The 22,643-nt window shown below is 39.0% G+C and overlaps 2 protein-coding genes across 7 annotated transcripts in view; one reads left to right on the forward strand and one right to left on the reverse strand.

Moving 5' to 3' along the window:
• Positions 1 to 4,120: 4,120 nt before the first annotated feature.
• si:ch73-130a3.4 (uncharacterized protein LOC664763 homolog) lies at positions 4,121 to 8,846 on the reverse strand. 3 transcript variants are annotated; one of them, XM_037975723.1, is made up of 9 exons: positions 8,634 to 8,846; positions 8,204 to 8,396; positions 7,953 to 8,060; positions 7,435 to 7,645; positions 7,156 to 7,309; positions 6,148 to 6,952; positions 5,439 to 5,504; positions 5,136 to 5,281; positions 4,121 to 5,056 (listed from the first exon to the last, which is right to left on the reverse strand). In XM_037975723.1, the coding sequence occupies exons 1-8, from the start codon at positions 8,711 to 8,713 to the stop codon at positions 5,246 to 5,248; spliced, it is 1,653 nt and encodes a 550-aa protein (XP_037831651.1). In that variant the 5' UTR covers positions 8,714 to 8,846; the 3' UTR covers positions 4,121 to 5,056; positions 5,136 to 5,245. The 3 variants fall into 3 exon arrangements, with proteins under 3 accessions (XP_037831651.1, XP_037831652.1, XP_037831650.1); XM_037975724.1 differs by lacking the exon at positions 5,439 to 5,504; XM_037975722.1 differs by lacking the exon at positions 4,121 to 5,056 and having other exon boundaries at positions 5,142 to 5,504.
• Positions 8,847 to 8,867: 21 nt separating this feature from the next.
• The window catches only part of atat1 (alpha tubulin acetyltransferase 1), a 28,756-nt gene continuing 14,980 nt past the window's right edge, over positions 8,868 to 22,643 (forward strand). For 2 of the 4 annotated variants that reach the window (XM_025010886.2, XM_037975725.1), the window contains exons 1-8: positions 8,868 to 9,264; positions 11,514 to 11,574; positions 13,058 to 13,149; positions 14,729 to 14,786; positions 14,881 to 14,994; positions 17,349 to 17,450; positions 19,517 to 19,562; positions 21,304 to 21,378. In XM_025010886.2, coding sequence (XP_024866654.1) covers positions 9,173 to 9,264; positions 11,514 to 11,574; positions 13,058 to 13,149; positions 14,729 to 14,786; positions 14,881 to 14,994; positions 17,349 to 17,450; positions 19,517 to 19,562; positions 21,304 to 21,378 — 640 coding nt within the window. In that variant the 5' untranslated portion in view covers positions 8,868 to 9,172. The remainder of the gene's footprint in view (positions 9,265 to 11,513; positions 11,575 to 13,057; positions 13,150 to 14,728; positions 14,787 to 14,880; positions 14,995 to 17,348; positions 17,451 to 19,516; positions 19,563 to 21,303; positions 21,379 to 22,643) is intronic. The other 2 variants (XM_037975726.1, XM_017437443.3) reach the window with 2 other exon arrangements.

Genomic DNA, 22,643 nt, shown 5'->3' on the forward strand with positions numbered 1-22,643 from the left:
ACACACACTATTCTGTTTCATAAATGTTGAACCAATCATGCTGTAATCTTGAAGGAAACAGTGGAACTGGGTTTAAAACGGTAAATGAACACTTTAGGAGTCGTCTTTGGCTCACAAGCTCTCTAGACTAATGTTGAGTCCAGTAAAGTCGTTCTGTAATGAAACTAGAATTCTTTAACACAAAGGTGTGTCACTCACATCCATGCATGCTAAACACTTAAAGAACAACACTGTGGGATCTGTTAGCGCTCAGAATATGTGTTGTGGAGGACTCTCAGCCACTACCACCCCAAGTTTTACATTAAGATCTGTAAATTTGGCTCAGTTAAAGCTGTTTCTGTTTGGGCTACTGTTGATTAGGTATAAGTAGCAAAAGGTTAGACAGAATCTTAAAAGTATCTAAAGGCAAACTAAAAGTAATAAAATGGAAGCTAAGAGCTAAAAATAGCCTTATGTTAGCTAAAAGTATCAAAAGGATAGCTAAAATCTAGCAGAACAGTAGCTAAAAACTAAAAGTAGCATAAGAAGACAAAAATAGAGCAAGTATGCTGAAGTGAATGACAAACAGAACCAAGACTTTGAAGGAACTGAAAGGACCTCAGAGCATTTCTATGAAATCATTGTCAATAAAGTGAATTATTTGGAGAAGTATAAAAGTCACAAAACTAAAAAAAAAAAAAAATCACAGCAGTCATCTCCTGAATGAGCGGAACGATTTGATATTTCAGCAACTAAGTATGCAGAAATAGTTAGATACGTAGAAAACATACAGAAAAATGAAAAACAGGAAATCAACAGTATCAGCATGAATACATTTATTCACTGTAGTTATTCAAGCCTGCCCATTCTGCTCGAGTTATTCTTGTTACAGACTTCAGAGCCACCACCGTGTGAGGAAAACAGTTTACTGTATTTTTAATATGACCATTAAGGAACAAAAAGGCACAGGTTAAAATGTGCAACTTGTTAATTAGGGCAGGGTGGGCAATCCTGGTCCTCGAGGGGCACCATCCTATATCTTTTACTTGTTTCTCTGCTCCAAACACGCCTGATTTGAATCAATGGGTGATTAACAGGCCTCTGCAGAACATGAAGAGGTCATTTAACCTCTGAATCAGGTGTGTTGGAGCAGGGAAACAAGTAAAACATGCAGGATGGTGTCCCTCGAGGACCAGGATTGCCCACCTCGGTTTTTGGAGCTCATTTCTTTCGTTTTACATCTGGTTGCTTCATGTTCTTTTGTAAGGCAGGTGAGGTGGACTAGTTGACCTCTGCTTCCACCTTGTGGTAACTTTGATTTCTGCACTGAAGAAAGAAAACAAATACCCTGTTTATTAAAATGCTTGTGGATGTTGGAAGATGAGCTGGAAAGTCACACCTTTTTAACCAAGCACAGAAAGTCTACAACTGATTCAATTCAAGATGGCTGCCACAGCCAACTGACCCTAAAAATGGCTACAACTCAGTCAGTTTCACAGGTATTGAGCTTTGACGTGGTAGTAGCTGAGAGCCATTAACAGCATGCTCTGAGTGATCACATAAAATTTGACCAAAACGCCGTCATATATCAACATAAAATGATTTAAAACTCAGGGATTAAAGGCTGTGGGCAATATGCATTCCTGGGCCTTTAGTTTCCCAATAAGTTGATGCATATTGTAAACATGTAGACAACAAGAGACGTCTTAATAAACTTTAATTTTGAAATTCATCAGACCTACTAGTATTTATGAGTGGTTCTTAGAGGTGTTGTACTTTAAATCTAAAAATAATTTAATGAAAGCTAAATACAGTAAAAATATGAGCAATAATAGACATTTTTTGGGCTTTCATTTTGAAGTTTGACATCAGATCTGGTCTATCTTTAGTCTGTGATAATAAAAACAATAAAATAAATATGGTCATATACAGACAGATACACAGGCCTGACAAAATGTTCTGAGTGACATTTGGAGTGGGTATACTGTTAATATGAATTAAAAGTGGTTGGTAAAAACAAATAACTGTTTTATTTTAATAAAATTTAATTATTATGGCTAAATATATTGACCATATTAGGCATCTTCAGGGGGATTACTTATGTTATTCATTCCTTCAACAAATGCATATCACCTGCTGCCTTTCATGCCACACTTTTGGAGAAAAAAACTTGTGTTGCATAAACAGAGTTGAGGTAATTTTGCTTAAACCTTAAAAGTTATGTGTGATCTTCTGTGATATTGTGAAATGTCCCACTCACATCACTCTCAGCTACTATCACATTAAATTTTAGCTCAAAATCTGGAACATTGATGGAGTTATAGCCATCTTTGTGTTGTCTAATGATGATTAGCTGTGGTGGCCATCTTGAATTGAACTGGATCCAAATGTTAATCAGTTGTAGATGCACATTCAATGATTACTTTCTGAGAGTTTCATTAAATTCTGTCCAGTTGTTCATTACATATTTTGCTAACAGACAGAGTCGACTCCAACAGTTATTGCTAAATATTAAGGCAAAGATCTTGTGAAGTGAAGTGAAATTTATTTATATAGCACTTTTCAGCAACAAGGCGATCCAAAGTGCAATGAGCAGCACTTGGAGTATGAGTTGTGTATCACTCTCAGCTCCATCCATACAAAATCCTAGCACAATGTCTATAAAACTGACTGAATTATAATTCTTTTAATGTTTTCTAAGATCAATTGGCTGTGGTGGCCATTTTAAATTGGGTTGGCTCCAAAAGTTAATCAGTTGTAGGTGTGTGTCCAGTGGTTACTTCCTGCCCTTTTCATTAAAATGCGTTCCATGGTTGATGAGATATTTTGGAAACACACAGACAGACAAAAACATTAATATCCTTCTTTTGGCAGCAGCTAATAATTATTTCATGGGGTTTAATTTTAAACACCAAAATAATTTATTATGATGTAGTTGACACTGAGATGGCAGTCTTAGTCTGAAGTTTACAGACAAACATTTAATGTAGGATTTAAAGGAATAGAATAAAATCATTTTTCACTGACACTGTGTGACTCGTATGCAATAAAAGTGGGAAAGAACTCCAAACTTTAGTTTTTCTTCTTTTTTATTTTCTGTGCTGTTTTTTTTTTTTTCAAACTACATCTGCATACTTTGCAGTATTTTAGCCATCAGGAGATGGCTGATGTGGCTTTTGGGTTTTGGAACTTTTTACTTCTCAGAATATTTAACTTTATTTACAAACATTATCCCCATAGAAATACATTGAAATCTCCTCAGTTCAATCTAAAACATTGTTCTCTTTGAAATCCACTTCAGCGTACATGCTGTTTTTGTCCTCTTATGCTACTTTAAGCTTTTAGCTAGACTTTTGCTGCTTTTAGCCAGTGTTAGCTAGCCTTTTGCTACTTTAAGATAACATTTTTGCTACTTTTAATTTCCAGCTAGCTCCCGGTTTACTCCTTTTATCCTTTAGCTACTGTTTTGCTACATATAGCTTCAGCAGTTCAGTCTTAGCTTCTTCACCGAAGCACAATGTCTAGTTTTAAAACACAGTGTTGAAGAAGCATCCGTGTGTTGCTGTATTTCCTTGTGTGTATTATTTATTTATATTTGGACTGACGTGAAATAACGCCCCTAGAAGTGCGCTTTTATTTTGAAAGCAGGTTATAACCGGGGTACCGTAATAAATCGTGTTGGCGCGCACCATAGACATGAATACGTAGACCCCTCGTTGAGCGGGCTGGCCCGTGGCAGCGATACGTCAGCGCGTCCGCCATATTGGATGTGGCAGACCTGCCCTTTAACTAATACGAGGAAACGGACTAAACTTCATAAAGCACCGATCTACAAAGTGTTTTAAGTTAATGCATGTCTTCTACACACTAATATATTTGGAAAAGAGACACCAAAGACAACATTTGTAACTTTTAACGCGATTAGTAAATATGTTTACTCCTTTCATTTTTATGGTAAGCACCAAACCAACATGCATTCATTTGAGTGTTTAGAGCTACTAACATGAGTAACACTATTACTGCGGTGATAAGTATAGAAATATTCATTTAACATTTAATCTGTGTCTGTCATAACCACATCCTGTAATGTAGTGCAATGTAGATTTTCTGAATAAAGAGAGCAGAAACATTCACATTTAACTGATTTTGATTAATCATTTTTATAATCAAATTGATTAACATATATACACTAATATATTTATACAGGGGGTGGGGGGTATTAAACATTTATCTACATGGGGGCTTTAATGAACCTATATACATTTTGCACACACAATATACATACATATATCCACACATATATATACATATATACATAGTTTGTGTGTGTGAATGTGTGCAAGTTAAAAACCTTGGAAAAGAATATTCTTACACAGCCTTTTCCGTGTGTTGCCACTCTGCAACTTCAGAGTGTTCAGTTTGGCAATGTGGTGCAGCCTCAGTTTGTGGAAGACAGACACAACTAGTGACATCAGCACAAAATGGTGGTTGTCAATTCCAAATTGTGTTTCTTGAATGTGACCCCCCAGAGAAAACACATCTTCAGAACCAATGTCAGCTCGAACAAACTGACAGATCAAGGCCACTTTGACAGCTTGCCCTGACCTTGTCTGGCGAAAGAAATGCTCAGCTGATCTGACCACCTTTACTGTGCCCTCGGAAGGAATCATCAGACCGCCTTTGTTTTTTAGTGTGAGCAAGTGGTAGCTCTGATCAAATGATGCAGATACTGCATCAGTCACCAAACTTCCACGGCACACATCACAGGACAGCTTTTTAAGAAGCTGGCGAACAACAAACCCTGAAATGTACACCAGTGCATTATCCACAAGACCACCAAAGCGGGTTGGTAAATAGCTGTGATCACAAATTAAAGCAGGAATGTTTGCAAAAGGGGATGGAAGCTCTTCTGGTTCTGCTGCTGCTGGAGAAGAGGCCATCTCAAAAGCAGACAGGGACACAGTCTCATCCTGTGCTGCCACATTTCCTGATGTGCTTGGAGACACACCGCACCGCGCCATCAAGTGTCGGAAGATGGCCTGGAACTGGCTGGCTGAAGGGTTGTTATTCCATCCCCCTAAAACACACACAGTTACCCAGATAATATGCATACATAGAGACAAACCACATGATAAAAACAAATCTGAAATTCTTACCTGATGCCCTGATTGAATTAAAGAGGAGCTCCAAGTGATCCTGGCTAAAGCGATAGGTGCAGACGTATCGCTGACGCTGAAGCTGTTCTGGAATCATCAACATCAGGGTGTCAATGTTGATGATGAATCCCATGACAGATAGGTACCTTCACAAGGAAATGATCTGTCAGTGTAATCATGGTAAACCAGGATACTTTAAGAGAGCACTACTTGATTTTGTTCATTTATAGATGTTAAAGCAACAAGAAACAATATTGTAACAGAAATGAAAAAGCTTGAAAACATCAACACTGCCATACATACCATTATGGCACTTTTAATGAATAAAAACCACTGAAGATAGAAGTCCAACAGAAGCAAAATAGGAGACTGTAAAAACATTGGAACCAGAGAACAAAGCATCATATGAACTTATGATGCAGAATATGGAACAAGAGAACAGAACAGGACTGGGCAATAGATCCATAATATCTAAATATTTTGTAAGGTGGCAGTAGTCATTTCCTTCAATAATCTCTCTTTATAAATTGAGGTATTTGATCAAAATTACATTTGAATTTATTGCCCAGCCTAGAACAGAACATCATATGAACTTGATGTCATAAACTTATGAACTCATGCAAACAAAGGTTTCACTATTTCCTAAAACCTCTTTGATCGGTGAAGGGGTGTGCCATCTTTCATCACCAAACTCATCAAGTAGTCCCTGCCTCTCAACAAGAACTCTACTCTCTCTGCCCAGTTCAAAGAACCCAGAGGAGCTTTGAACCCTTTGGCATGGGGATTACGGCTGTTCATTATGTCGAAGAGCCTGTCAATTATCTAAAAGCAATTAACAGAAAGCACAATAATCATCACCATAAACAATAACATCTTACTATGAGTCATTAGTCTAATTTCTAAAATATAAATATGATCTGTAGTCTTAGGGAGAAAAGTTGTGTAACACATTTTAGTGGCCTTGAAGGCCTAGTTTGTGTGTATGTTAGTAATAGTATTATGTTAGTATCACCTCAATGAATTCAGCTGTTGCTTCACAGTGCTGAAACTGTGAATAGCCGAGGTCCCTCAGTGCGCGCAGAGCCACTGTGACAGAGCGACTCAGAGTCTGTGCAGCCAGGGACACCTTCATCTTTTGTGAATCAAAGTTCACATGCTTGTCTGTTACCCTGTTGGCAGCATGCAATCCATCTTTTGTTTGGACATCATTCAGATGAACAATGTATCTCCAGTTGATCTGGCCACTGGCGCTGGTTAATGGACTGTAAGCCTGCAGCATATTTCGGGCCAACTTCAACATGTGGCAAGCATCCATCATCACAAACACCCTCTCACCAGTCACTGGATGTGGAAAAAATGTTTTTAAGGGCTCAACAGGGTTTCCCTTTAGCTGACACCCAAGTAGGTTGCACATGCGGATATTGGAGGCATGTCCATCCATTGTGACACATATGACTCTTATGCCACACTTATGCAATTCCTCCATTGCATGAACAAGCAGAACCTCCTGAGTCTCTGGTGACAGGCACTTGGTCAGATAGTAGGCAATTGGGGCCTTCCAATGGCCTTGTAGGCCCACCACCATAAAAACAAGAGCCTCAGTGGCAACATCTTGCTCGTTCAAACCATCCCCCATATCCACAAATCCAGACATCTTCTGGGTATGGGGGTTGTACTGGACATGTTTTTTAATGGCCATGGCATCCAACATGAGGCACACACAACCATATTTAGCTGGGTCTTCCTCTTGCCTCCCCTTCAACATGTCCAGCATCGCCATGTTAAGGCCCGGCTTGGCATCCACAGAGCTCATCCACCTTGGTAAAAAAGAAAAGCAGTCATTTAATATGGATACCCTGATCAAGATTTTTTGACTGATCACTAATCACTGGAAGCAGTACTGGCAGATCTTAAAATGGTAGATGTAGGTATGTCTGCCTTTCACTCTGTTCAGTCAAAACAGGATAAAATAATATGAACAGCTAACATGGAAAAAGGTTTCAAATAACATGAACAATACCTTTGCAATGTATGTGGATGTGGGAGACTGATATTAAGAGTCTCTCTCAAATAGCTGTATGCCTTTGGTCCATGTAAGTGGAGAGTGATGGCAAACTCCCTCTGGTCTTTGGTGTATTCATGGCTCTGTTTTAACAGGAGGTGTATTGGAAGATCTGAAATTCAATTAGTACAGGCAAATTAGTAAGAACCATTGAAATCACTAGGAAGTCTTAATAAAGAAGTGAAAGTAGTATATACTTAAGTTCAAATTTTGTCCACATTTGTATTTTAATTTTACCTGAGTATATATCGAGCTGCTCTTTCAACTCTTCATTGATGAGGTTCTTCGCCCTGAGATCCTCCAGAAGACCATTCACAGTGTTCTTTGCCCTCCTCTCTCTGTCCTTCGCGTTCCTCCTCTCTCTTTCCAGACTCTCCACCCGAGCCAAGGCTTCCCTGAGTCTGGCCCTCAGATCTTCATTGGATGAAGGCAGAGCATAGGAGTGGTCCTGGTAAAAACACAGATAACTACATTATAAATGATGTTTATATTATATCACTCAGTCACAGTCCATCACATCTTTTCTAGTACAATGTGTTGTCAAGTGTCCCACATTTTTACACAGTCTTAATCTTATCAGTCTTCAGTTGTACCACCAACACTGTGTGTGTGTGTGTGTGTGTAGGATGCAGATTCAATACTGACATGTTTTAATGTATGTGACAGAGAGTGGGAGTGGGTGACAAGAGTTTTGAATATAAGCAGGGTCATAATGCTCACAGATGTTTGAGGCGTAGCTAGTACTTATTACTCACAACATTAGGCGCAGACAGGGGTTCAGCCTCTTGGACAAGCTGGGGACAGTCTGGTAACGGGGTCTCCTGTGCCTTTTTTGAAGTCTGAGACGTTCTGGTAGTTACAGGCTAAAGCAAAGAATAAAATATAGAAATTATCTCAGTGTAATACAAAATATGTCTGATTCCTTCACATTCAGAAAGGGGAAAAACATTCTCTATATAGTACGGCATTAAATTATAGAATCCTTACAGCGTAATGATACACCTACCCTGTGGAGATGAGCTGGGAAACAGAAGACTGAAGGAACAGCTCCAGCTCTGATCCTGACTGTCTGACCTGTCCTGTCAAAGGTCTCGGGGCTGAAATGCTCACTGCAGAGCATGGACGATGGGCTAGCAGAAAATCCTTCCCTTCTGACAGCTGTTTCCCATTGCTTTCTCAGCTCTTTATCTTTGGGAAACCTACGTAATTTTGAAAAAAGTTGGCTAAGCAACTAACAACAATCAGAGTAGTTACTTCGGGCTAATTTAGTTAAACAGGAAAAAACTTTTTGTTTTTTTTTGCTAGCAGGTTTCACCGCGGAAATTCACAATATTATGCGCGGGAATTCATAGTATTAGCCACAAAGTCAGCAAATTCTGTCCATATAATGAAAATATAATGGCCAGATACAATCACTAGTATTTTTTCATTCTTACCTGTGAAAGGTAATGCCATCAGCTCTGGTTTGAGCTGTAAACCGGTTATTACAATTCCACGCAGCACATGAATGAGGCATCTTCTCCGATCGCTCCACTTTGCCACATCCAATATGGCGGCGACGTTGACGTACGGTTCGGCGCTCAATGGGGCGTCTACGTATTCATGTCTGTGGCGCGCACGACCAAAGTGTCGTCCATTGTTTCGGAGGCGGAGCTTGGCTGTTTCGCAGCTTTTTTACGTACTTTACGGTTCCTTACGGCTGCCGGGGAGTGACGTCTCGTCCATAGCAACACAATGAACCAGTGTTGTAAATAACAGTTGCTCGTTCCGGTAACCCCGAGCTTTATTTAATTTCTTTAAACGCAGCGTCGAGGAGACGCTGACTGTTCAGCTAACGCGTATTATCCTGGCACGGAAGAAGCAGCCTGCCGTGTTAGTGAGACTGCAGCATCATCCGGCTGCTAGCTAAGCACCTGCACGAGTCTTCTTCTCTGCCGCCGAGACATCCTTACCTGTCCCACCAGTCCGCATTATCATGGAGTTTCCTTTTGATATTAACCAGTCATTCTCGGAGAGGATCTCTGTTTTGGACCAGAATCTTGTTGCGAGCTGGAGATCAACCGGAAGGTAAAACATTGCCGGTGTTTGGTGTGTGTATCTAGGATACACGCTCCACCAAACATTCAAACGTGCATGTCTTCCCATTTTAAATGAGGCAAGGAGGAGGACATCACACAGGTTCTTCCGGTGTTGTGCCAATGTTAGTTACCCCTGATGGGATCTGTGCACGCCCCCGGCGTCGGAAACGCGCACAAGTGCAGGCAGCACCAGATGAGTAGAAGTAGGCAGGAAAAGGATCATATAGTGTTATTTTCCTCTTTTAATACGTTTGTTGCATTTTCTCTATTACTGCGTACTTTCTACTGTTTTAGCTGTTCATAGATCAAAACGTTCAGCTCATTCAGATGATATCTATGACTTTTATACTTTTCATAATATTTAACTTTATTTATTTCCCCCATAGAAATGCACAGAGATCTCTTCAGTTCCTTCAGAAACATTGTCTTTAAAATGTACTTCACAGCATACGTGCTTTATTTTGTCTTCTTATGCTACTTTTTGCTTTTAGCTACCATTCTGCTACTGTTAGATTTTAGCTAACCTCTTGCTACTTTCAGCTTACATCTAGCTTTTTGATGCTATATCTTGTTATATGCTGTATAATGTCGTATCTTTTAGTTAGCCTTTTGCTGCTTTGTTCCTTCAGCAAGGTCATTCAGCCGTCAGAAGAATTCACAGTGCATTTTTGTAGAAAATACAAGTTGTCTAGTTAATTGTATGAGTGTTGTTTTACCACTGAGCATGTGTACACAAATAAAGAAACAATATTACATACAAAGATTACACACAAAAACAAACAGGTGTTATTATACATGCAAACACCTTTTTCAGTATCCTGAAGAATACCTTGTTTCACATTAATGTCATTATGGTCATATTTTTTGAGTTAGTCATGGGAAGAAGAAAGTCCACCCTCTTTCAAAACTAAAGTCCACTTTTGCTGCCTTTAGAGTATCTGATAGCTTCAATAGCAAGAAGTGTCACACACTTGTGTGTTGACACAGTGTCTAGGCAGAAATACATCAGCAATGACTTTATGGTAGTATCTCTCTGAGCTGCATCTGCCATTCCCGAATGTCCATGTCTAACAAAAAAACATGCTGATGATAAATAATATTTAATAATAATAATAAAGAAAATAATCTGTCTCTCTTCATTTTCAGAAGTGAAGTGATTAAATAATTATTGTGGGGTGTCTGCTTCGGTGGGTACGATGTGGACAACAAAATAATGTGCACAGCCAAGGATAGCTTTGCAAGCTGTGCACACAACCATAAATCGTCCGTTAAGCCGAAGTGCTTGCTGGTCACTTGGTGGCACACGCTCACTTTGAGCAGCTGTGGATCAGTGGTTAGAGCAGTCGTCTCTCCAGTGAGAGAGTTGGAGGTTTGATTCCTGGCGGCAGTCGCATGTTGAAGTGTCCCTGGGCAAGACACTGAACCCCTCACTGCCTCCGATGTGTCCCGTCGGTTTATGAATGAAGTTTAAAGCACTGATTAGACTCTAAAGAATGATTTATTTAAATTAGCTTTGTAGAACTGTAGCAGAGTTCTGTATGGGTGTGTGTGGATAGGTAAATAAGGCACAGATTGTGTTATAAAACCCTTTGAGTGGCCTGAGTGGCTCGAAAGGTGATATAAGTACAGCCCATTTACTATTTACTCAGAATACAGTGAGACAGCAACTTAAAATTCACCAATTTTCTTGCAGTTTTGAGTTGTGAACTAGTGTCCAACAGTTTCAGCCCAGTGAGTTACTACCTTTAGAGAAGCAGCTGTTGCTGCTCATCAATCTGAGAAAGGTTAAAGGTCATTTCCAAAATAGTTCATCGTTCTACAGAGAGAAAAGTTATTCACAAGTGGAATGCATTTATGACAGCTGCCAATCTCCTCAGGAGTGGCAGTTGAGGCAAATTTACCCCAAGGAAAGACTGTGTAATGCTCAGAGAAATGACAAAAAAACCCAAGAGCTTCATGACAGACTCCATAGGCTTAGGAGCAGGTTAAAGGTCAAAGATCAGTCTTTTTCTAATTGTACTGTTATGAACAAGTACGGCCTGTTTGGGAAGGCTAAAAATAACATGGCAACACTTTTTTTAACCCTATTTAGATTCTACAAAGAGCTTTTTCAACATGTTTCTAACTCACCAATTCACACAAGCGCTCATTCAGTGCTTCTAGACCATCGTTACACTCTGTTTATTCTCATTTATTGACTGTTGACCCAATCCTGCTCTGTTCTGTTTAACTCTGCAGCCCAGAGCTTCAGTCTCACATCGCTACAGTAATTGATGAACTTGGGAGGGCCTCAGCAAAGGTGAGTGTGTGAAGATGTGTGTTTTTTATGGTAGGCAAAGCCCAGGAAACAAAGAAGGCCTTAGATATGATCAGCATTGGCAGAAATCGGATGAAAGTGTCAACACTAGAATCCAACCTGCCGTTGCAAAATATTTGTAAAGCTTAATGGAAATACCGTATTTTCCGCACTATAGGGCACACTGGATTATAAGACGCACTGTCAATGAATGGTCCATTTTTGAACATTTGTCATATATAAGGCGCATCGGACTATAAGGCACGTTAAGCGAAACTAAACAGCCCCCTGTCTTTTCGGAGCGGTGCAGCTTTGTAGTTTATCAAAGTCGTACTAAAACATTACGACTTCTTACATATATATAAGGCGCACTAATGGTTTTTAAGAAAATTTAAAGCTTTTAAGTGCGCCTTATAGTCCGGAAGATACGGTAAGTAAAATATACATCTTGACATTAACTATGTCTAATTCAAATTTTGATTATTATGTAACAGTGACATATTATATAGTGAAATATGAGGTATTTATACTCTGCTAATCATTAGTCATTTTAAGCCCTTCACTTCCTTTTTTTCTACCACCAAAAGCAAAGGCAATAATAATTTAATAAATTGCTCGTGTGTGATTGATTGTATGTACTGTAGCAAACTGTCTCACAAACCACTGAAAGGATTTTAATAAAACTGTCAGAAAATAATCACTGGATGTACATCTACGCCTTTTGGAGTCAGCCCCATTCTAGATGGTTGCCACAGCTCAGTGACTTTATGAAACACAAAAATGGCTATAGCGCAGCCAGTTTTACCGATGTTGAGCTAAAATTTGGTGTGGTAGTAGCTGAGAGTGATCCCCAACACGTACTTTGGCTGCTGCACATTGCGTGATATTTTGCTTAAAACTTTAGCATTAACTGTTGAAGTTTCGAGTTTTCCCCATTCAAGATGAACAACACAAAAATGGCGAACTCTGCCAGTTTTACATATACTGAGATAAAATTTGGTGTGGTAGTAGCTGAGAGTGGTTTGCAACACATAGGACTGGTAAATGGACTGTACTTATATGGCGCCTTTCTAGTTAACCAGGCCACTCAAACCACTTTACAACACAATCTGTGCCCTCATTTATCCATCCACGCACATTTATACAGCTCTCCTGAATAAATCATTCTATAGAGTCTAATTTGTGCTTTAAACTGCACCAATACACCAATAGGGCACACGTTGGAGGCAGTGAGGGGTTCAGTGTCTTGCCCAGGGACACTTCGACATGTGGCTGCTGCCAGGAATCAAACCTCCATCTGTCTCCATCTTGAATTGCAGATAGTTACTTTCTGAGAGTTTCATTGAAATACGCCCAGTGATTTATGACATATTTTGTTTCCACCCCCCCACACACACACAGACAAAAGCACTTTGTAATAATAATAATAATAATAATAATAATAATAATAATAATAATAATAATAATAATGCTCTCTCTGCCACAGGCTCAGCAACTCTCAGCACCCATAACAAGTGCCTCCAAACTGCAGTCCCAGGACCATCAGCTGTACCTGCTGAAGGACAGGGAGAGCTGCGGGTACATCGCACATCTTTCCACAGACATTTTCCTCAATTACCTTGTGAACAGACTCGACTGCTACTTTTCAGCTTGATCTGCTCAGCACCCCTTACACTGAAATGTCCCAAACCGTACAGCTTTCTTGACATATATACATATCAGGAGACATAGATGTGTGTAATCCTTACAGCAGCAAATCACCCAGTAGTGAAGTAGACGGCTTCCTAAGTCTAGTTATACTGGAGGTCTCTGCCTGGCCTGATGTAGGTCTTCTGTCTTCTCTCAGATAGCAGCAGATACCACACACGAGGAGTGAGATCGATCTGTCTCTGCTGAGAGCTTTCCTCCTGCTTCTCTCTTTGGTCTCCAAGGAGAAGAGTGAGACCTCTTTCATCCATCCTCACCACTAATTGCAGTCTCTTCCTGGCAGATCCACCACACTTACTGCACCAAGACGTAATACAGCTGGTCAGGATGATCTTAATAGGCCCCGGTAAAGATGGTGAGGATGGAGGTGCAAAACTTACTCAGTTTATTCTCCTGAGCAAGTGCATCCTCTGCTGGGGTTTCTGGATCAGCTGTGTGGTATTGAGTGCAGTCCCCCAAAGTCTTGTTCTGCTAACCTTTTTTAGCAATTGATGTTCACCCGTTTAGCTTTCTTGACTTTAAGGGACATATTTTTGCCCCTTCATAATCTTACTGCTCATAAGATTCCACCTCTGCATATGCAGCACTGTGCAAAGGCTTGAGTCATCCCTCATTTCTTTAAATTTTGTTTCCAAAGAGCCCAACTTTCTTGTAGTATTTTAAAATACTCTTGAGAAGCGCTTCTCCAGGCTTTCTAAAGGTCTTTTACTTTATTTCTTTGCTTTTTTTGCTAATTTCATGCTATTACCTGGCCATTCCAGCAGATTGTTTTTTGTTGATGTTGTTTGTTGAATCGCCTAACTCTGACTTATGAAGCATTCAGGCATAAAAAGGCTTGTGAACTTAAGGGATGGACCAGTGTTGTGTCAACATAAAACCCACAGCTTAGTCAAGATTTAATTTTCAATGGGATCTTTAGGCTCTTTGTTACCAGCAGCCACAAAGACACAATATGGTTCCATTTTTTCAGGTCAAATCAATGCGAAATACCAAAGACAGCACAGTTTATACATGCAAAATAAGATTTTAGCTTTAACAAGGTCATTCTCAAAGGAGTATTAGCTGAAAATGTGACATACAGTGGATGGCATGACTTTCAAATATGTTTTATCTGCTGTAATTTTTTATTTTTTATGCCTGACTCATGTCTGCAATCCCCATTTTTTAAGTCCACCATGTACAGTATGCTGTCATGGTCAGGTACATTACCTGGACAGAAAATGGTTGGAAAAAACAGCCAAAGTGAAATGCCTGCAGAAAGCTTTAAGTAATATTTCTTAAACGATTACTAAAACGTTTGTCTCCTCTGAAGCAATTAGGTGTGATTTAAAACCTTTGCACAGTACTGTAATAATATTGTCACAGACACGCACACAGAAGTTAAACTGAATTAAAAACTGGCCTCATCTGTTGCTGTTTACACTGAGCTGCTCTCTCTCCTCCCACACAGAGGTCGCGGTGTGGTTGTGGGATTTTTGAAAGTTGGATACAAGAAGTTATTTCTGCTTGTGAGTCAATTATTTACTTTCACTTTATCATTTGACACGCCTTGATGACCAAACGTTTGTTTGAACCTTCCCTTCCTCTCCAAACTTTTCCTAGAATCAACAAGGTGTGCACATAGAGGCAGAGCCACTGTGTGTTTTGGACTTCTACGTTGCAGAAAATTTGCAGCGACATGGCTATGGGTTGGAGCTGTTTAATTTCATGCTGCAGGTAAATATTTGAATTGCTTGACAGGAAATTTCTGTTCATTAAGATTACGAACAGTATCAGCGAGGCAGGCCAGCCCTGGCAAAGTCTAACTCTTGCCAAGGAACAAGTCTGACTTATGATCGACAATGTGAACCAAGCTCTTACTCTGGTTCTACAGAGACTGAATGGCCTGTAGCAAGATGTCTAATACCAATACTCCTTAAGAAACCCCTACAGGACACCACAATGGGTGGTACAGTGGTAAGCTTTCTCCAAGATTAAAAAAATCTCACCTGAACTCCCCAACTCCTGTCTCAGTTTGGGAGGTACTGTATGTCAGTCGGGTTGATAAGATCCGAGTAGTCAATCTACCATCAATCTGTATCCTCATTGGATGTCACCACCTCTTCTTCCAAAGACGTCTGGCAGTTTATCAGAATCTACTTGAGGTCTACCAAAGGTCCTCCTCCATAGGCTCACCAAACTCCTTCCACCTCAACAATGGAAGCCTGGAACACAGCCAGTTCACACTCTGTGCTCTTTGCCTTCATTATTTTGCCAAAAAAAACTCTGCCAGAGGTGGAAATTGTAGTCACCCTTGACTGGAGCTTCAGCCAGGCATTTTAAACACGACTGCACAGAACATTTGGGTTCACCATGTCTGTCTGGCACCTTTCCTTGCCACCTGACCCAATTCTGATCAGTTGACAGTCCAATAGTGTCTAAGATGTACTGTATGGTTGTAAGTTTATTGAAACAAGTATAAAACTGAACATCAAGCTGCGGCCTAAAGTGTCCTGGTGACAAATGCTCATATGAAGACCATTTATGCTCAAGCATAGTGTTTGTTGTGGGGAATCTATGCCTGGCATAGAAGTCCAACATCAAAACCCCACTTTAGTTCAGATAAGGCAAAATTATGACTCAGCCACTGAGAAGAGGTCCAATATTTAGGTGTTGAGATGGTACAAGTAAACCCAGGCCCACTCACCACCTCTCACCCTGGACGACCCCAGAGTAGCTCCTAGTTACTATATCTAGTCAGTATGGTTTAACTTCTCAACACAAGCTCAGACTACTTTCGCACCAGTGATGCTGAAGAAGGAGCCAAAACCCTTTGCTTTGTACCACCACCCCCTACACAAAGCACTGGACACATTCGATTTTCTGAAAAAATCGGTATTACTGTTTAAATCAACCAGCAGGGGTATGTTATTCTACCTGAAAAGACATGGAACAATCTCAGATTTATGATGTAGAAGCCTTTCATGACCCCACTCATAAATACTGTACAAATGACAGCAGTAATACATTTAACTTTTGCATCACTCACACTGAACAGAAACGTAGACTCTTAGACTCTTCATAAAGAGTACCACCTCAGAAAAATATTAAGCTCTCCAAGTACCACCTTTATGACGTGCACTAAAAACCAATAGTACAAACTTACAAGCTCGTACAAAAGTTTCAAACTGATCAAGTATCTGACATAAACTAGGAAACTGACCAACCTAATGAACACCTGACTCTAACCCTGGTTAAAGTGTTTGGTTGAAATTGTGATGGTTCTACAGCACAATGTACACGGCAGTCCTTGCACTTTGTCTGCCTCACAAGAACAACTGAGTGCAAATTTAAGATAACTTGAATTTAATTTGCACCTTTTGTTGCAGCAGGTCCTACAAAGACTTAACTGGAGCTGCTTAAGTAGTCACCAGCTAAGCACACCAGCTAAACATCATCCTCTCCAGTTTCAAGTTCTTAAAATTTCTCCATTACAGTTTTGTTTAAAGTAGTTTCATTTGGAACCAAGATCATTATTTGCTTGAACCGCTCATGTTTGTGGCTTTCTGCTCGTTTAGCTTCACATCACAGTCCAGCGTGTGACTGCTAATTAGCTTGCTGTTACATTTGTAAAGAGTTGATACCAACATTTCATCTGAGTACCACTAGAGGGATCCTGAATACCACCAGTGGTACTTGTACCACAGCTTGAGAAGCATGGATGTAGAAACTGAATATTTTGAATATTTTGTGCAAGGCTGGTGGAATATAGTAGTTAGAAACAGGCACGCATTGCGTCAGTGCTAAAAATAGATTCAGTGTGATTTGTTGTTATGATAACTCAACAGATTTATTCCATGATTAAGTACCAGAAGCTTTAACTTACACTATAGATGAAAAAACAACGTTGCCCACTGGTGGTACTCAGGCTCCTTCTTGTGACACTCCAAAAAACTTTTGATATCAATTAGCTGCAAAGCTGAACTGTGTTAAAAAGCCACAAAGATGTTTTACATAACGATCCTATTAAAATGAAATGCTTTATAGATAATTTGAAAATGATGGTTGTCACATTTCTTGTCTTACTGTAGCACAAGAATGCAGAGCCAGTACAGATGGCGTATGACAGGCCCTCACCCAAACTCCTGGCTTTCCTGGCTAAGCATTACAGCTTGATGCAAAGCGTTCCTCAGGTAAGACGTCGAAGTCCAACAAGTCGAGGCTGTCTGCCTTCTGCTAATCAACGTTATTTCTGTTTTCTGTAGTTATTAGTTTAAAAAATAGCATGTAGGCTTCTTTCATGTAACTTTAAGAGTGACTGCTTGCTTTATAGTGTTTATATTTAGTTACTAGAACTTCCATCTACTTTTTTTGTACTATTTTAAAGGCTCCTAAATCCTTCTTATTATGAAACAGATGCATTTGTTTAGTTGTGGAGCCATTCAAGGGAGGGGTTCAAGCACATTTAAATGTATTTTTCCAAAAGTCGGGATGACTTGTCTGTACAGTCAAAAGGAACAGGTCTTGTGATTTTTAGATGTAAAAGAAGACCAAAATAGGTTTTATAAAAGAAAATACGCTCATATTTTATTCTACAAAAGAACAAAACAGGCCATCCAACCTCTGAAGACGATGACCAACAATAATTCTGAGTTTTATGGTTTGTAATAAACCTCAGAGCTTTATGGCAGGAGGTATCAATGCATGCCTAAGAGTCACACATATAAATCATGTCTCCATAATTCAGCACAGACATGAAACTGGGAGATAAGTCCTTTTTTTAGCTTTAAAAGAAAGATGGTAAAGTTTTAACTTAAGTTTTTACAATCTGATAGATGTGACTTGAAGGTGAGATAATCATCATTCAGTACTCTTAAGTGTTTTTAGTTAGACACTAATTTTATCTCAGAGGCAAAAAGAGTTGTAACATATAGGAAGTTTGAGGACTTAGACTTTGAATTGTAAAGCATTGTTAGTGTTATTTTTCTAAAGATTCAAACAAATTTAAAGATGTACTCGATAAGGTATGGATGCAACAGAGTAAATCACTTTATCGTCAGCATAAAAGTGGACATTAGAGTTTGAAATGTCCCTGTAAGAACTTAAAACACAAAATAAATCAAAGTGGTCCGGCAACTGATCCATGGGAGACACCTTTGACTACACAAATGGAGCTAGAAGTAATACCTTCTGCCTTCGCAATCAAATTGCTTGAAGAGATTATTTTTTAATTTATTACTTATGGCACATAAACAGACAATTTCACAGATGAACGTGTTATTATAACAATGATAGACGTTCTGGCTCCAAGTAGTTTTCTCTTGGTTATCGAGACAAAAAAAGAGGTCGACAGATTAGTTTTTCTTTGGCCGATGCTGATGTTGGTTAGAAATCAAGGCTATACAACACTGATTACTGTTGTTTTAGTCAATGTGTTTTTCATTGAATTAAAATTAACAATAATTGCTTAACTTAATTAAATATACATTTAACAGCCCTTAGAAAAAACCGCATACTAAAAATTAATACATAGAAAAGCATTCTCACTTAAAACTAAATTGTGGGCAACAGTAACCTGGCTGTAGCAACTGCTGCTGCAGCTTGATTTTTTTCTATTTTGCTCATTTATTAAGTACGTACAATCAATGCCAATTTTGAATATAACCTGATCTAACTGGTAATGACTGAAGACTTGGACATGAATTCAATACTGTAGATACATTAGGTTTATTAGAATCCAAATTAAAATTATAAGACTGCTAAAAAGTACATTTGTTACAACCTGGAGCAAACGTGAACTGATTTTGTTGCTAAGGCTGAGGTCTTTTATGCCCCTCATTGAATGACAGCTATGTTTATCTACTTGCTCAGACACGTACAGCAATATAAAGCCTTTATAATTCTAAATGTTCCTCTTTTTGTGGTTGGGGGAAAAAAAAAACCTATCATGAACTGCACCAACTTGGCAGACATGAACTAGAAAGCCAAGAAACGATCTAACAGGTTGTTGTATTCTTGAAAGTCATATGAACTCGGTAAACTTGTTCATCTGGTTTGCCTTTGCTTTCCACGAGGCGGCGAGTCCTGACCTTCCTCCTTATCTGATCGAGGCTTATTACTAATCTGCAGCAACGAAACAGGACAGGCTTTAACGTTAGACAAAGTCCGACTAAAATACGTTTGGTGATCTACACAGAGCTTGGTTTGTTCTGTACCTAAAGTCAAGAGTTCTCATCAACATGTCTTATCTTTTGTGCAGGTCAATAACTTTGTTGTGTTTGAGGGCTTCTTCCTCAACAGAACAGGTAACTTTTACACCAGTTTTTCTTTGCTGTTGTTTCAGTTGTTCTGAAAGGCTTGTGACGATGTTTTTCTTTGGGGTGTGGCCAAATGTGACCTCCTCACTGCTTCAGTTTTGGGTTTTCCTCATTATCGCTAAAACTTGTCTGTTTCCCAGAATAAACTCAGACATTTTTGTCTTATTACGTTTGCTTATGTCACATTTTGTGTGCTATAACTTTGAAATAAACCTTTGCTTTTAAGGCAGCAAAGGTTTTCTTTTGTTTTTTGTTTGTTTTTTTACATCTTGCTTGTCCATGCAGAATTGAAAATAAAACACACTGAAGCTCTGAATACGTCACTCAGTCCAGAAAAAGGAGACTTTTATTTCATTTCAAAACTTTTTTTTTTCTCTTTCTCAGATCCTCCCAGGGTTAGTCTCCTCTGCTCCGATGGAACAGAGGCTGTACAACTTTTTGTAGAAATATCTTTTCTTTTCATACTAATCCAAAATCTCATTCCCTCTCCTTTGTCAGATAATTAGCTAATTATTTTGTATGATGTTTATTTTCCTTCTTGTTATTTTTAGACAGTCAGTCCCCTTTTTCTCATCTTGACTCTTGAATTGTGTTCAGAAAGAATTCACACCTCCTTCCCCTTTTTGCCATTTTGTTTCGTTGCAGCCTGATGATGCAATCATTTATATTTATTTTTTATTGGTCTACACCTGGGACCTCATGATGACAAAATGCAACTGAATTTTATAAAAAATAATGTTGTGAAAATATTAAAAAGGCAGAACTGAAATATTACATTTCCAGACGCATTCAGACTTCTTTGCAACACCTCTTAAAATTTAGCTCAGGTTCCTCCCATTTTTCCTGATCTGTGCTGGGATGTTTCTACACGTTGACCGGAGTCCACCTGTGGTAAATTAAACTGATCCGACATAATTTGGAAAAACACACACCGCTCTATAGAAGACGCCATCTTCTTAAAACAACAGTGGCAGTAAGGTGGGTTTTTTTTTCAGTTTCAAGTTTGGCAAGTCTTCAAAAGACTTGCCCAACTTGTGTAAATTTACAGTTCTCCTTTTTTAGGTTTTCACTGAGTTCCTTGGTCTTTCTCTATTGGTCAGTCCAATAAGTGCTGTCAAACAAATCCTTTTTATGCTGGCAAAGAAAAACTACCAGCTGCAGTCAGTCATAACCACTAACAGAAAGTTAGTAGGCCTTGGTTTAGTGAGGTTAAAAGACAGTCATGACTTTCAGCACCGCTTATCAAAACATTTATACAGCTATATGTACATACTTAAGCTGGTAAGTATAATCTTGACCCTATGTGGCGTAGAGAAAATCCACAATACATTCCAAGTTGTGTGCCCAATTCATGTTTTTAAAGTTATTGAAGTCACATGTTGTATAATCAATCCACTCTGGAAAAAGAACAGTTCAAAAAAAAAAAATAAAAGCTCCAAATTATTATGACATTCATGCCCGTGGTGAGTGGATGAAAACATCCGACTGCATCTGTGTGTCGGATGCCTCTTGTACTACTCGTCTCTTGCATCTGACTGGCAGTTAAAGATGGAGTAATAATGGTTAAAATGGATTTATGTGAAAACTCTTTCAGAGTCTAATCTTTTTGTTTAAGCTGTGACATTTGTTGGGGGTCCTCTATGGGAGCTTCATTGTTAGTTAATGTTGCTGTAAAACTGTAGGAAACAAAACGTTTGGATTCTGTTCTGAGTATGCTTTTCTTTTTTAGCCGTCCAATTGAGAAAGGCTCCCTATAAAAAGCCAGACGGAGAGATTAAGCCTTACTCTTTGATGGAGAGAGAAGGTAAATCTTTATTTCCCTCAACCAATGCTGCTTATAGTAAACAAATGCATTACGGTGATTGTGTGCTTTAGGAGCACCTGCGTGTTGCTATAAGAATATAAATGTGGCAATATTTATAACTAGCCGTGGTCTAAGCTTAAAAAAGGTTAAATATGAAGAAATATATGTAAAGGTTTCACAGGCAATTACAGAACTACCTAAAGGAGCTAAACCAGACACAACCTAAAGTGGACCTATAATGAAAAATTAACTTTTTTATGTTTTTGTACTTTTAGAAACGGTCCAAGCACAAAACAAAAAAAAACAAAAAATCACCCAGTTGTTTTTTGACAATAAGTAAATGTTTTCTGGTGTCTGTAAAATGACCTGTTTTAAAAACCTCAGGATTTTTGCATCACAATCCTTGTTACCTAGCCCATGCCGAGCCCAGCTCCTCACCTAGCACCCAAGTGGAGCTCCACCCACTTCATTACAAGAAGACCATCACTGAGTTTAGAAAAGTTAAAACTTGAGGTAAATGGAGCACCATCATCGATTATTGAAGGAATGTGTGTCGCCCTCCACCTTTCTGGACAGAGTTTAAGACTAACATCACTTTATCATAAGGAGGGACAGATTTATAGCTGTTTTGGTCAAACCTTGTAAATGATCTCACGCAATATTGCAAGATCTCTGGCTACGTGTGAGCGCTCAGAATATGTGTCGGTGATCAGGCTCAGCTACTACCACACCAAGTTTTAGCTGAATATCTGTAAAACCGACTGAGTTATAGCTATTTTTGTGTTGGCTGAGGTTGATTAGCTGTGGCAGCCATCTTGAATTGAGTTGACTCCAAAAGTTAATGAGTTGTAGATGTTCACCCAGTGCTTACTTTCCGAGAGCTTCATTAGAATCTGTCCAGTGGTTCATGAGATATTTTGCTAACAGACTCTGTTGGGTCCAATATGTAATAGCAAAGTTTTCAAAAACAATCTTACACAATCAGATTACAAGTTGTGGGGTCACGCTCAGCTACTAACACACTAAATTTTAGCTCAGTATCTGTAAAACTGGCTGAGTTATAGCCATTTTTGTGTTTAATAAGGGTACTTAGCTGTGACGGCCATCTTGAATGGGAATTACTCCAAAAGTGAATCAGTTGTAGATACACTTGAGAGTTTGATCAAAATTCATCCAATGGTTTATGAGATACTTTGCTAACACTACAGACAAGCAACCACACACACAAACTAAAAGAAAAAAAGTGATCATAGAAGCTTTTGAAG

This window comes from Kryptolebias marmoratus, linkage group LG5 (assembly GCF_001649575.2).
Source record: "Kryptolebias marmoratus isolate JLee-2015 linkage group LG5, ASM164957v2, whole genome shotgun sequence".
Classification (NCBI taxonomy): Eukaryota; Metazoa; Chordata; class Actinopteri; order Cyprinodontiformes; family Rivulidae; genus Kryptolebias; species Kryptolebias marmoratus.

Bases quoted from the DNA above. Each gene is read 5' to 3' on its own strand.
- si:ch73-130a3.4 (XM_037975722.1), bottom strand. From the start codon at position 8,713: ATGCCTCATTCATGTGCTGCGTGGAATTGTAATAACCGGTTTACAGCT. The intron at 7,646-7,952 runs GTGAGTAATAAG...TGTTTTTACCAG, and splicing joins CCCTGTCTGCGCCTAATGTT to GACCACTCCTATGCTCTGCC. The intron at 5,505-6,147 runs GTGATACTAACA...ATGTTTTTACAG, and splicing joins CAACAGCTGAATTCATTGAG to TCTCCTATTTTGCTTCTGTT.